This window comes from Clarias gariepinus, chromosome 8 (assembly GCF_024256425.1).
Source record: "Clarias gariepinus isolate MV-2021 ecotype Netherlands chromosome 8, CGAR_prim_01v2, whole genome shotgun sequence".
In the NCBI taxonomy this organism is placed as follows: Eukaryota; Metazoa; Chordata; class Actinopteri; order Siluriformes; family Clariidae; genus Clarias; species Clarias gariepinus.
This window is the reverse complement of record NC_071107.1, coordinates 29,430,551-29,444,017: the sequence shown is the minus strand read 5'-3', so window position 1 is coordinate 29,444,017 and position 13,467 is coordinate 29,430,551. Positions and strand designations below refer to the sequence as shown.

At 38.0% G+C, this 13,467-nt stretch overlaps 1 protein-coding gene across 1 annotated transcript; it reads left to right on the top strand.

The window, feature by feature from the left end:
- Positions 1–2,226: 2,226 nt before the first annotated feature.
- LOC128529051 (glutamate--cysteine ligase catalytic subunit-like) lies at positions 2,227–11,819 on the top strand. Its single transcript, XM_053502355.1, has 16 exons — positions 2,227–2,418; positions 3,384–3,496; positions 3,981–4,163; positions 4,580–4,693; positions 5,254–5,312; positions 5,631–5,767; positions 5,906–5,980; positions 7,300–7,416; positions 7,558–7,696; positions 7,787–7,899; positions 8,007–8,099; positions 8,550–8,654; positions 8,729–8,810; positions 8,913–9,019; positions 9,166–9,286; positions 11,181–11,819. Exons 1-16 carry the CDS (start codon positions 2,269–2,271, stop codon positions 11,363–11,365), a joined length of 1,893 nt encoding a protein of 630 aa, XP_053358330.1. The 5' UTR covers positions 2,227–2,268; the 3' UTR covers positions 11,366–11,819.
- Positions 11,820–13,467: the final 1,648 nt, after the last annotated feature.

Genomic DNA, 13,467 nt, shown 5'->3' with positions numbered 1-13,467 from the left:
GGAGAAACAAGTTAATTCTGGAATCTGTTGTTTTGTTCGGTTGATGTTCTGTTGTTTTCAGCTTTTATTTGCAATGCTATTTGGGAGTCATTAACTCATTGAACAGTAAAATCTCCTTTTTGACTTGGGTGATAACATGGAAGGGTACCCAAAGGCCTGAGGAACTAACATAAAGCGATGTCTGTGTGTAGTCTGTTCTAATGGCTCGTCAAGGTCCTTACAAGTCGTCAAGCAAACCGACAAGCGCTTTCCTATTTAAAGCTGAAACAAAACAAGAAACTGAATTAGTGGATGGGTGAGGCAAGGATTAACTGCCGCCTTCACTGCTTTCCCCACCCATATACTTTACTGAAAGGTGACAGAAACAAGTGGATATTTGTGCACATCCGCTGAACTCAATCTTTTTATATACAGCTTTTAACAGGGGTCATTGTTGCAAAGCAGCTTTATAGACTCAATAAGAAAATTATGGAAATTAGTATTTCTCTTTAGTACATGTGGAATAGTCACCATTTAAATCAAGCTGATAATGATCATTCAAATAAGACCTGAGCCAGGAGGAAGTCTGGAGTTCTGCGTACCCTCCTGCATACTCACTGTCTCATACTGTATCTTTTGTTTTTGTGGTAGCTTGTGAAGTCTCATTCCATTACTCTTGAAATATGCATTTTGGTGCTACCAGTTGATATCATTTAAGAATAAAGTCAAATAGGCTGTTTTCACAGGCCAAGTGAAAAAAAAATTATTTACACATCCAGGTGAACACACTGTTCAGGGTTATTCAATTACAAAAGGATTGCTTTATGTTATTACAATTCCAGTAAAACTTTTGGACATACCTTATATACCTAAATATACTTAAGATAACACCATGATTAAATAATTTCTCATAAAGATCATTCCAGGAAAGAAAGACCGAAACGTACCTGTGATGCAGAGGAGAAGTTCATTTAGCTTGTAAGCTAAAGCTCAAAAACTATATTTTAACAGCACCTCAGATAAAAGCCTTTACGAATGCCCTGAATTACAAAGCATATGTTGCAGACACATCTCAATATTACCTGTTGGAAGGAGATTTTTTTTGTGTGTATATTTTAGATGTCTTCAGCATTGTTTTACAATGTAGAAAGTCATAAAAATTAGGTAACCCCATGGACTTAGTAAGTGTGTCCAAACTTTTGACTGGTAGTATAATAAACACAATTATGGATAATTGCTATTTATTTAATCTTTTTCATCTTAGACATTTCCATAATAAAAGCAGATGGCCCAAAGCATCCACACCTAAAATTCCTTCAATTGACTGACTGCCTAGGGCGACAGGAGAATGTTGAAGATATACATGCACTGCCTGGCCAAAAGACTGGTCGCCATTTGCGGAGAATTTAAGTTGATTAAGTTGAAAGTGGATTAAGAACCCTTCAACACATTATTAAAACCTGCGAAACTGTCAATGGAAAAAATGTGGTCAGACAAAAAAATCATGGACAGAGATCACATAAGCACTTGATGAAGCTACATGGTAAAAGAACTCAACAGTGAAAACCACAGCTGAGACTAATAGTGAGAATAAGAGCATTTCCACAGGCGACAGGTTAGGTTAGCAGTATTGTGTTCTGGGGTTGCTTCAGTTAGTCAGGTCTAGGCTCAGCAACGTTATGCAGCAATAAAATGAAATGACCTGACAACCTGAATCTCCTGAATGACCAGGTAATCACATCTGTGGAGTTCGCTATGCTAAAATGCTCATAAGTAACTAAAATATTGGCAGTATTGAATACAGAAAAACAATACACACTATTGAGGGTACTGTGTATTGTTTTTGGTGATTTATATGCCTCACCATATTTTTATCGACAATAGATTCAAATTGGAATTTAATAATTAATACGATCCCTTTCTCAGCATGATCCCTTATTCTCATGTGGATTACAATTTAATATTCACATCACATCCTTAAATACTTTAAGCAGAATGTAATTTAATTCACAATGTTATATAGTGTTGCTGATGTGCCACCTTATGATCCTACACTGGCCCCAAGCAAAAAACAAAAAAAATCTTCAGGTGACAGGTGGGAGTCTTTTCTGTGATTTAGGGCTGTGCCTGCTTCTATCCTGTTGCAACTTTGTGAGTGATGCTGTGAGCTCGTAAGGTATAAAAGAGCTGCTACAAACCTAGTGGATACACCTCACTGTCACTTCCTTCATCACATTTTAGGTTGGTGAGTTTCCTGTCTTTGTAGGAAGGTTTCTGCCGGTCGTGCTAATGGGCTTGCTGTCTCAAGGCTCCCCGCTTAACTGGACAGAAACCAGGAAATATGCCGACCATGTCAGGAAACACGGCATTCTGCAGTTTCTCAACATCTACAACAAGGTGAAGGATAGGCAGAAGGATGTGCTAAAATGGGGAGATGAGGTGAGTAGCAACATTAACGATCAATTAAAGACCAACATTAACTTGCCAAGTCAGTGACTGAAGCCACAAAGGTCCTCTCCTCCATGTACTGTACGTGTGCAGCCCTACCTAGTGTCCGGTGGTCCAGTTTTTTTTTTAATTACATATCCAAATGTACAGATATACATATTTTATATTACAATACAAGTATACTTTGATTCAGAATTTTTGTCTCCAGTAGAAAAGATTACTTTGTAAATTGTATTTTTTTAGTAACACCACAAAACGCAAGTATAAAGTTTAAAAGTTGTATATAAATATAAATATGGTATGTACAGTAAACATATACATAAATGTGAGTTAAGTAAAAAAAACTAGTAAAAAAACAAGTAAGACAAGTTTTGCTGAGAAAATATGATTGCAGTGGTGTTCTATATGTTCATTTAAAACTTTTTGCATCAGGTGACACAGTGGTGTAGTGGTTAGTACTGTTGATTAGTTAGTACTGTTGATTCCTATCTGTCTGTGTGTGGAGTTTTCATGTTCTCTGCTTGGTGGGTTTCCTCCCACAGTCCAAAGACATACAGATTAGGCTAATTGACGTTCCCAAATTGCCCATAGTGTGTATGTGTGTGTCCTGTGATGGATTGGCACCCTGTCCAGGATGTACCCCACCTTGTGCCCTAAGTCTCCTGGGAAAGCTCCAGGCCCCCCGTGACCCTGTATACAGAATAAAGTAGTATAGGTGACGATGACTTTTTGCATTAGAATGCACTGTTTTCTGATTTTTTTTTAATCTGTCACACATTTTAATCAAGTCATAGTTTAAGGTTTAATGTAATTATTGTTATGCACAGTGATCAAAATTTATGTTGTTGACACAGTGTTGTTAGTGTAATACCGAGGAAACTAACAGGATGATTGCACATGGCACTTTTTTCACAGGGATTTTGTTTATTTATAAAAATGATTGTAATTTTTTTCAGGTGGAATACATGTTGGTCCAACTAGATAAGAAAAATGAAAAGGCATGTCTGGTTCTGAATGGTAACAAATTATTGGAGACACTGCAAGAAAAGGGAGAAAATGTCAACCCCAAGTGAGTCACTACCTCCGCTTGTGAGGCCAAATTATAGCTTATATACTGATTTAATGTGAGCTGCTACTGTATAATATTATTTTGTCCACAATTAATAATCTTCAATAATCAACATCTTGTCACTTTGTAAAATGGTCCCCAAATTCTCCCCAATTTAGTCATAACCAATTTCTACTGATTCATAAGGATCTCCATACACTAAAGATCAGAACAAGCACAGTATTGCCACAAAACTACACATCTTCTAACACAAGAGATTCTTCACTACTTCACTTTGCTTACATGCTTTATTGTGCCGGGCTAATCTAGTACTTTCTAGATAGTAAATGTGAGAGGGTAATTTGCTCCCATTAGTGCATCTTTTGTTGTAATCCACAGTGGAGAGGTGTAATGGTTAAAACCCTGATGCAATCGTGTAATAAGCTGAAAAATGGTCGGTTGATGGGTCTGTTTTTTTTTTCGTATGTTTTACCATAAACTGCAGCCATCCGACGCTGTGGAGGCCAGAGTATGGCAGCTACATGATCGAGGGCACTCCAGGACAGCCTTATGGTGAGACATTGTCCGAGTTCAATACTGTAGAAGACAACATGGGCAAACGGAGGAAGGAGGCTTCTTCTGTACTCAACAAGGATGAGACTCTGTGCACTATCACATCATTCCCCAGGTAGCATGAAGCCGACAACATGGAATGCACATTCCAACAACAACTCCTAATCATTTACATTCACCAAAATGTGTGCTTCTGGGCATTCAGCTTAGCATTTCTTTGAGATGTATGACAGGAATAGTGACAGAAAACACTAATGCAGAGTCAAATGCCTGTGGAAAATTGGTGTGGTTTCAAAGAAATGAAGTTGTTAAAGAATCCTGAAAATGCACACAGAGAGCACTGTTTATATGGTTTGTGTTATAAGCAAATGTCTCTGTTATCAGAGACATTTGCTTATAACTGGAACTCGAGCATTTTATTGTCTACCTTATGGTAGACAATAAAATGCTCGAGTTCCAGTTTTAACACAGGGTTCTTATTTTTTTTAAATGTAGACATTTTGCATTTCACAGTTGAACTCTGTGTTTCAGGTTGGGTTGCCCGGGTTTCACAAAACCAGAATATAGGCCGGCACCTGTTGAAAAAGGAGTCAGCAGGTCCCTCTTCTTCCCCGATCAGGCCATCAACAAACATCCTCGGTTCAGGTAAGCTTTCTTGTGGGGTTTTTTTTTTCTGTAAGTTTTTCTGCATTCTTTTTTTTTAACCAGAGCAGCTATATCTCAACAATGCTCTAAGTATGTGTCGACGCTGAGAAGTGTATCCTATTACCACTGAGGATGTTTTTAAAACAGGAAAATTAAATACTACTATATAGTAATAATAATAATAATATTTCGTCTTTTTTAAATAATCAATCTATTTGGTTTAAGGTTTAACGCCTCAATTTTTTGCATTAATTCCACAGTTTATTACACAGCAGCTTTAGCTTACAAAGCAGTTTTTTGCCTTTTCTTAGCCACGTGGATTAAAAAAAGAAACAAAAAAACTTCAATTCCATATCACTAATACAATATACCTAATAATAGAATATCTAATAATATAATTCATTATTTTAAAGAGACAATGTAACTACTGTATATTTCAGACATTTTGATGTACTGTATAGTCTGTCATTACATTATTATTACTGCAGTGTTATACGTGAATTTGTGCAATTTTCTGCAGGTGTATGAAGTAACAAGTTAGTTTTTTTCACTTATTTCAGCACTATAACCAGGAACGTTTTTCACAGAAGGGGGGAGAGGGTGGTCATCAATGTCCCAAGTGAGTCAATATCACCTAGTTAATTACTGTATACTGTTTCTAATGCAGTTTGGAAATTGGGTCCTTTAAACAGCAAAGAGAATCTACATCCATGGGCATAATGATAACTTTGACAAGGCAGAATTGAGAATGTATAGAGAGATTGGTTCACCTGAGAACATTAGTTCCAAAGTGAGGTGTATTATAATACCCTTAATACAAGAAAGTCTGTCTCATTTTTCTTTTAAGAAATGAGAAGTGGCTCAAGACGTTTGCATAGTATTGTATATTGTGGACCAGGGACATAGAATATAAGCATTTGTATCTTTCTTTTTATAGTCTTTAAAGATAAAAACACTCCAACTCCATTTGTGGAGACATTTCCAGAGGACGATGGAGGGGCAGTGAGAGCAGCCCTGCCTGACCACATCTACATGGATGCCTCAGGCTTTGGAATGGGAAACTGCTGTCTACAGGTGAAGCTGTTTATGTATAGTAAGCTGTTCATACAGAATACCTCAACTTTTTCTGCTTACACAGCGTCTAAAAGTTCTCCGCGGTGGTAATGTTAACTTTTTGCTGTTAAAAAAATTATTTATTATGCTGTTATTTAGGTCACATTTCAAGCTTGTAACATCGGTGAGGCTCGATACCTGTATGACCAGCTGGCCACATTCTGCCCCATAATGGTGAGTAATATCACACTGTATTTCTCAGCTTTATTCTAACTTTTTTTTGTTTATCATTTTGTGTGGCAAACTAGAGAGATTGTGAATAATGATGTTATAAATTATTTAAATTATGTAAATAAATAATTATAAACATTATTTAAATGAAGTACTCATGAAGCCACATGGGTGGCTTAGGTGGTTGTGGTTCGGGGTTGCTAATCAGAGGATCAGGGGGCCGAGCCCCACCAACCCGATAGCCACTGTTCAGCCTTTGTGCAAGACTCAATCCCAAGTCTGGTTACAAATCAAATTTGATGAAACAGGAAGGGCATCCAGTATATGAAACTGTGCCAGATTGTGCACATCAAATAATCAAATCTTGTGGCAACCCATAAGATATTGATTGTTACAGACACTTAGCATCATCTTCTGTAAACTTCCTTCAGAATAGAAATCTTCTATAATACAATAAAGGCAATCTGTAAAAACATAGATTTTCCAGAGTAAGTCACTTTGACCATGTGGTGGGTGCATTATGTTTTTATTTTATTTAAATTTTATTTAAATTCAATTATTTTATTAAACAGCCAAAAATATAATCTTCTTTGTCCAGGCTAGACAATTAAAAAAAGAAAAGATAAATGCAAGATATAAACGGTTACTGTAACGGGTTTGACTCTTTGTGCACGGGTGGTACCACAGACACGAGGTCTTACGGGGAAAAAGGGTCAATTTATTTATGAAAATTATTAAAAATGGGGAGGGAAAGGGTTAAAAGAGGCAGTAAGGATAAAAGGGAAGGCAAGAAGTGAAGGTGTGCATGTGCAGATCCGTTGGCAGTGCCCAGCTGGCATGTGGGCACACAGCTGGCGAAACGGCGGTGGGAAGAGTGGCAGGATGGAGCACACGGAGGAAGCATGACTCTAACACAGTCCCCTCTGCGGCCTTTTCGGCAGCGGGGATACGAAGGCGGGCTCTATGAGAGAGTGAAGGTCTAGACGGGCTCTATGCGAGAGTGATATCGCATTTGCTGTGCTTCCGGACCCCGGACCCGAGGTCCATTAATGTTAATTATCGTCAGCCGGCCCGACCTGCCGGCCACACCCCCTTTTGCGCACTTGCGCTTACGTAGGGAGCCTACGGAGTGAGCGAGGAGCAATAACGATTGAGGCACACTGTAAAATGTAACTGTCACATCCGCACACCGTGACAGTTACATTTTTATTAAATGTGATAATCCTAACTAATAAAGTTCATTTCTAATTAAAGAAATGGATTAATTATATGTATAGCATGGCTTATTGTAATGTGTGACTATAACTTTACAATATGTGCAGATGGCCCTCAGTGCTGCTTCTCCCTTCTACCGAGGCTACGTCTCAGATATTGACTGCCGATGGGGTGTTAACTCAGCCTCTGCGGATGACCGGACTCGGGAAGAACGAGGGCTGGAGGTCAGAGCAGCAGTTGAAAATAATATAGAATTATATACAGTACTCATACTCATAAGACTTGTCCGTACAAGGAATGTAGTGAATTGTATGAGTCATTTCTTTCCTGTAAAGCATTTTGGCCTATTTGATCATGCCTTACAGCCTTTGAAAAACAACAAGTTCAGGATCCACAAGTCAAGATTTGATTCCATTGACAGCTACCTTTCTTTTTTTGGGGACAAATACAATGATATAGAATTGACGAAAGATGATGACATCTACAGTCAGCTCCTTGATGCAGGTAAATGGAGAGCAGGATTTTACTTTAGAAAACTATTTTCATATTTATAATAAGAGCTATTGTATATGTAAATACTGATCTATGTTACAGGCATTGACAGATTACTGGCCCAGCACATTGCCCACCTCTTTATTCGTGACCCATTGTCCCTCTTTGAGGAGACGCTACATTTGGATGATGAGGATGAAACAGAACACTTTGAGGTACTTGCTGTATAAATGGTCAGTTTCAGTGCAAGTTATTTTCATTTTTTTCTTTTGAAAACAGACAGAAAAAGCCTTGTGCAGTCACTATTTGTCTTGTTATCCAGAATCTTCAGTCCACTAATTGGCAGACCATGAGGTTCAAACCACCTCATCCAAATACTGACATGGGATGGCGAGTAGAGTTCCGGCCCATGGAGGTGTGTGGCTTTCCTAAATGCTTCCAAAATGTCATCTGATGATCATATAGTTTTTTTAGGGTATTTTATATTATCCACATGGGCATTGCAGTCAATAGGGTTTGTTGTCTTTATGCAAAGGTAGTATCACTCAGTGCATTGCATATACACAGGCACACACACATTTCACTCTGTGCTGCCCAGCTCTCTCTCTCTCTCTCATCATTTTCATCTTGCCCCTCTTTTATTGTTGTGCTTATTTATTGGTATCGCACTCACTGCCACAGAACATGGATTGGAGTAATTTCTATCAACAGAGTAATTGTTACTCACCCTTTCGAGCTTCCCTTGCTTTCACAGAGCAGTACTTAACCATGTCTCCACTTCCTCAAACATGCTAGTCAAAATATGATAGATAATTTTTGCAACCTGAACATTATACATTTGTGTACATGTATAATTTAAACACAGGTTCAGTTAACTGACTTTGAGAACGCTGCATATGTTGTGTTCGTTGTTCTCCTTACACGAGTGATCCTTTCCTACAAGTTAGACTTCCTCATTCCCCTGTCAAAGGTTTGTTTTTTATATAATTTTCTCTTTGTCATAACATTTGAATTTGACAGTTAAATACAAAAAATCTTTTTTAGGTTGATGAGAATATAAAAGTTGCACAGAAACGAAATGCGGTACAAGAAGACCTTTTTTATTTCAGGAGGGATATCTTTAAAGGTGCAGATTTTATATCTTACTGATTTCAGATATATCAATGGAGAATAAAATACCTGCTTGTCATGACTAACATACCATTTATCTGAATAAATTTCCTTCAAGGCTGTACCCCTTCCTTTGACTCCACAGCTGCACAAAATGGTGTTGGGACTAATGAAGATCATGAGGAGTACACACTGATGAGCATTGATACAATAATTAACGGCAAGGTAAAGATACTTAAAACATATTTTTCTTTTTAAAGAGTCAATTCGACCAAACATTGCAAATGTGTTTAGCCGTACAAGGTGGCGCTGGTGTCTTGTTGTTTTTTAAAAAAAATCTACAGTAAATGCTATCTCTTACATTTCTTTAGGAGGGAGTGTTCCCAGGAATTGTACCAATTCTAAACTGCTACCTGGAGAATATGGAGGTTGATGTGAAAACACGCTGCACCATCTTGAACTACCTGAAGCTCATTAAGAAGCGAGCATCAGGTATGCAAAGGGTTACATCTGAAATACGAAATAACACAATTCTATTGTTGCATATTACATTTTATATGCCATGCTGTTTACAAGGGGCATTCATGTTAAACTTTAGGTACAAACTACCTTTCTTTCTTTACACTATTCTAATGCACTCATCCAATCGATTCATAAGTGCTTAGATACGTTTAGCCTAAAAATTTTCTCAGTATGCCAGAGACAGACTGTCTGCTTCATGTCTGGGTCTGCCTGACTGTACAGGGATGTGACAATGACTTCCAGCCGAGTTCCTGTAATGTGCAACTGTGAATGATTGGGTGTACAGTTTCCGCAGACAGATGCATCTCTTCTGTGGCAACAGATGCATTCTCTTGGGTGGCAATTTAAAAGTAGATTTTTAAGGACAAAGTTTTCCATCTGCTGAATCTTCACAGGAATTAATGCAGTAGGTTCTGAGCCATCTCAGCTGTGATGGTCATCAAGGATGTATGGACTTGTAGAACATGCCTGCACTAGGTTTGCACCAATGTGTTGATGTAATCGATTACATTTGTGCAATTATGTTAGTGTCATCAACTTCTGTGGAGTCTGGTAATGCACCACAGTGTCTACTTTTGTCCCCAGTTTTCCAATTTCACATGTCCAACGTGTGGTAATTCTATAGGGCATTCTTTAAAGAATTACCTAAGAAAATGGTGCTCTGCATGTGTGCATGTGCGTGTGTGTGTGTGTGTGTGTGTGTGTGTGTGTTGGGGGGGAGGGAGGTGTAATTTCACACACATGCATTTAAACACAATGCCCACACAGAAATGCACGAGACCAGATATCAGGATATCACGAGAATCAGATATTAATTGCTAGTCTCTGTACTGTGCTTGAAGTCTTCTGTAAATGTCAATTGGTCTTTACTGTATGTCTTATTTACACGAGAAATTTCCCAGTTTGAATTGAAATTCCCTCTGTAGGTATTAACATGTTAATTTAATTAGATTATTATGGCTTACTGTGATTTCTTTAAAGAATCTACAGTATAAACCATATGTGTTTTTAACATTATGCCAAGTTATGTCAACCACATAATATGTGGTATTTTAGAGTTTTGATGTTTTTGGTATTGTTCTATAATGTAAAAAATAGTAAAGATGTAGAAAAACATTTAATGCGTAGGTAGGTTCAACTTATGACGGGTACCGTACACTGTCTGGCTAAGAAAATGCACACTAAAATTTTTTTACCTACAGTATATATTTCATGTAGGGCGTATAACCTTATGCAACATCATAATCTTTTATCAATGACAGTAAAGTCAAACCACTTTATAAGCAAAAAATACTGGAATTGTCAACCTGCAATATGCCTAGCTCTCAGTGAAACCGTGGCCCGATATGCTTACACACATGCAAGCACATACAAGTATGTCATGAATGTGCTTCTAGTGTATAATGCCAGCCTGGATCTCACTCACCATCAGTCAGTGTGATTTGTGTCGATATGATTAATTTAAGAGTACAAGTATGCCACCCCTTCATCATAAGAGCACACCCAATCTCATTCCTATACTCAACCAGTATGCATGATGCTAGATTTTGCAGTCCAGCTCCTTCACACACCTGCTAAAGGGGAGGCCGCATGCCAAGTAAGCACTTTGAAGTAAGCAAGGACTGGAAAAAGATTTGGGCACATGCCTGTCAAGAAAGAATCAGTTACACCGATATTATTTTTTATTTATTTATATTTTGGTCATGCAGTGTATAATAATCTTCAGATTTTTACAGGTTGTACTGATCGATTTTTTAGCATTAAATGAACTAGATTTCTTATAGGATTGTCATTGAAGGATAGCTGGTTTCAGATTTCTACTTTTTAATTAAAGTGTGTTATGTATGCTTCTAATTTACCTCAGGAGAGCTGATGACCATGGCAAGGTGGATGAGGGAATTTGTTGCTAAGCATCCAGAGTACAAGAAAGACAGCGTGATAACTGACAAAATAAACTATGATCTGCTTTCTAAGTGCGACCGAATTGCCAAGGGGGAGGAGCAGTGCCCTGAACTGATTGGTGACCCAGCTTCAACCACCAGGCCTTGAGTAAACTTGAATGTTGTTATACTTTGTGTTGATTTTCTCTCTCACACACACACACACGCACACACAACAGTATGTGCTAAAAGCCATTTTCAGTCTCGTTTGGGAAAATTAATATTCTCTGCAACATCAATGAAAAATAACAATGATGAATAACGATATTTATGCTTAACACACCCCAGTGAAATAGGGCATTATGCTATTTGGATGGTGCTTGAACACAATATTATATATGTGATACTGTAGACTTAGCACTGAACTAAAGCAAATAAACAATGTTACAAAACTTAAAATATGCACAAGTGATTTGTATACTAGAGACATGAGATGCACGTGGCATTGGGAAGCTGTTCATTAAACTGTGCGTAGATTTACTATAATTGGGAGCTGTTGCCATGTACCAAAGTGAAATTAAAAATGACTTTAATGAACTGACAGTTTGACAATATTGTAAACTTTTTTTTGATGATGATGATGATGATGTAAAATTTTTGGATCGCTTATAATGTTTCTCCTGATGTTTAATGATCTTTGCAATTAAAAAGATTTTGTAAGCACCAAAATTTTTTCCTTGATGTAATTTGCTACCACTACATTTTGTTTGTCACACTACAAAATCACAATGAAATTTTGAGTTTGATGTGAGTTTGATATTTTGCCATTTGCGTTTTTCAACACCCTTGTGACTCAAAGAAAACATAAACAAAAAACATTCTTTATCAATGTGCAATACATCTTGCTTTATTTTATTGCCAAACTGTTCAACTGATGAATCAGCAACAGGGTGATGAAAGCCTGGGGCTCACTAATGCACTTCTCTCAGGTTTTAAAAATATGTCAGACAGTTTTTCACAAATCTCCTTAGTTGTTTCATATGCCTGAAACAGTAATATATTTTCCATGAATACAGGATAGTGCTGTCTGACATAATTGTTTAATGAGAAGCTACTTATTGCATTGGTTATGGTTAAGGGATCTGTCGCTAGCTGAAACACATTAATCATGGCCCGGTTTCTCGATATCACACACTATTCGCAAGCGAAGAAGACTCTTAAGATACATCTTACGTAAAGTGACAACTTTTCAAAGTGTATTTCTCGAACGGTCCCTTAGGAGTCTTATTAAGTCGCTGCCTCTTACGTCCGACGTTACAAGGCGCTGCCTACAGTGAAGGTACTGAATTAGCTGACATCGGTTGCTCAGGAATCGATTTTTAACTCCTTTTGCATGACAGCGTTAAGAAAGACGGCACTTTCTATGCAACTTAAACATGGCACTAAATTCTTTTAATAACGTTTATTTCGACATGGGTTAACTAATCAATATCATGCCATAATAGACAAATATATAAATGAAATCACCAAACTGTCGCTAATATTTTTATGTAACCTGTAGTGACAGTGAAACGAACCGAGTATACAATCATAGTTGATTGACAAACAGCTGACAACACTCTTCACCGCAGCTTCAGAAACAATGTGAAGTATGTCAGTGGTTGGGGTTGTATAGAGCACTTATGGAATGAATACGATGAGATGACAGAGTAGAGGTTTAATACCCCTACAGTATTTTATCTACACAGTTTCGCGCGGTGACCGTAAGTATGGTTCATTATGATTCAGCGCGAGTTTTGGTGCCGTGGTTAAGTTTTTATTTTACCACGCAAAAAAATTGAACATGTTTAACATGCGGAAGCTCGCAGACCTTGCAGATCTTCGCAGTTACTCGAGGCGGCTCACGGTGCCTATTACCCCTATCTTACCTACAGTATGCGCTTTGACTCACGGTGAGATGCAATGTTAGGCCCCGTGAGCTGCCGCGATTGCCCGCCGACGTTCCGCGAAGTTCTGCAAGGTCTGCAAGCTTTCGCGAGGACCGGCAAAAAATTTAACGTTTAATTTTTCACACGGAAAGATGAAAACGTAATCACAGTGCAAAAACTCGCGGTGAATCATGATGAACACTACTTACGGACACTGTGCAAAACCGCATAGGTGATATAGGGGTATAACGCCGCATCTCACAGCGAGTCAAACCGCATAGGTGAGGTAGGTGTATTGCGCACAACCAAGGGGGTTGTAATCAGTGTTTCTATTGTCGATGCA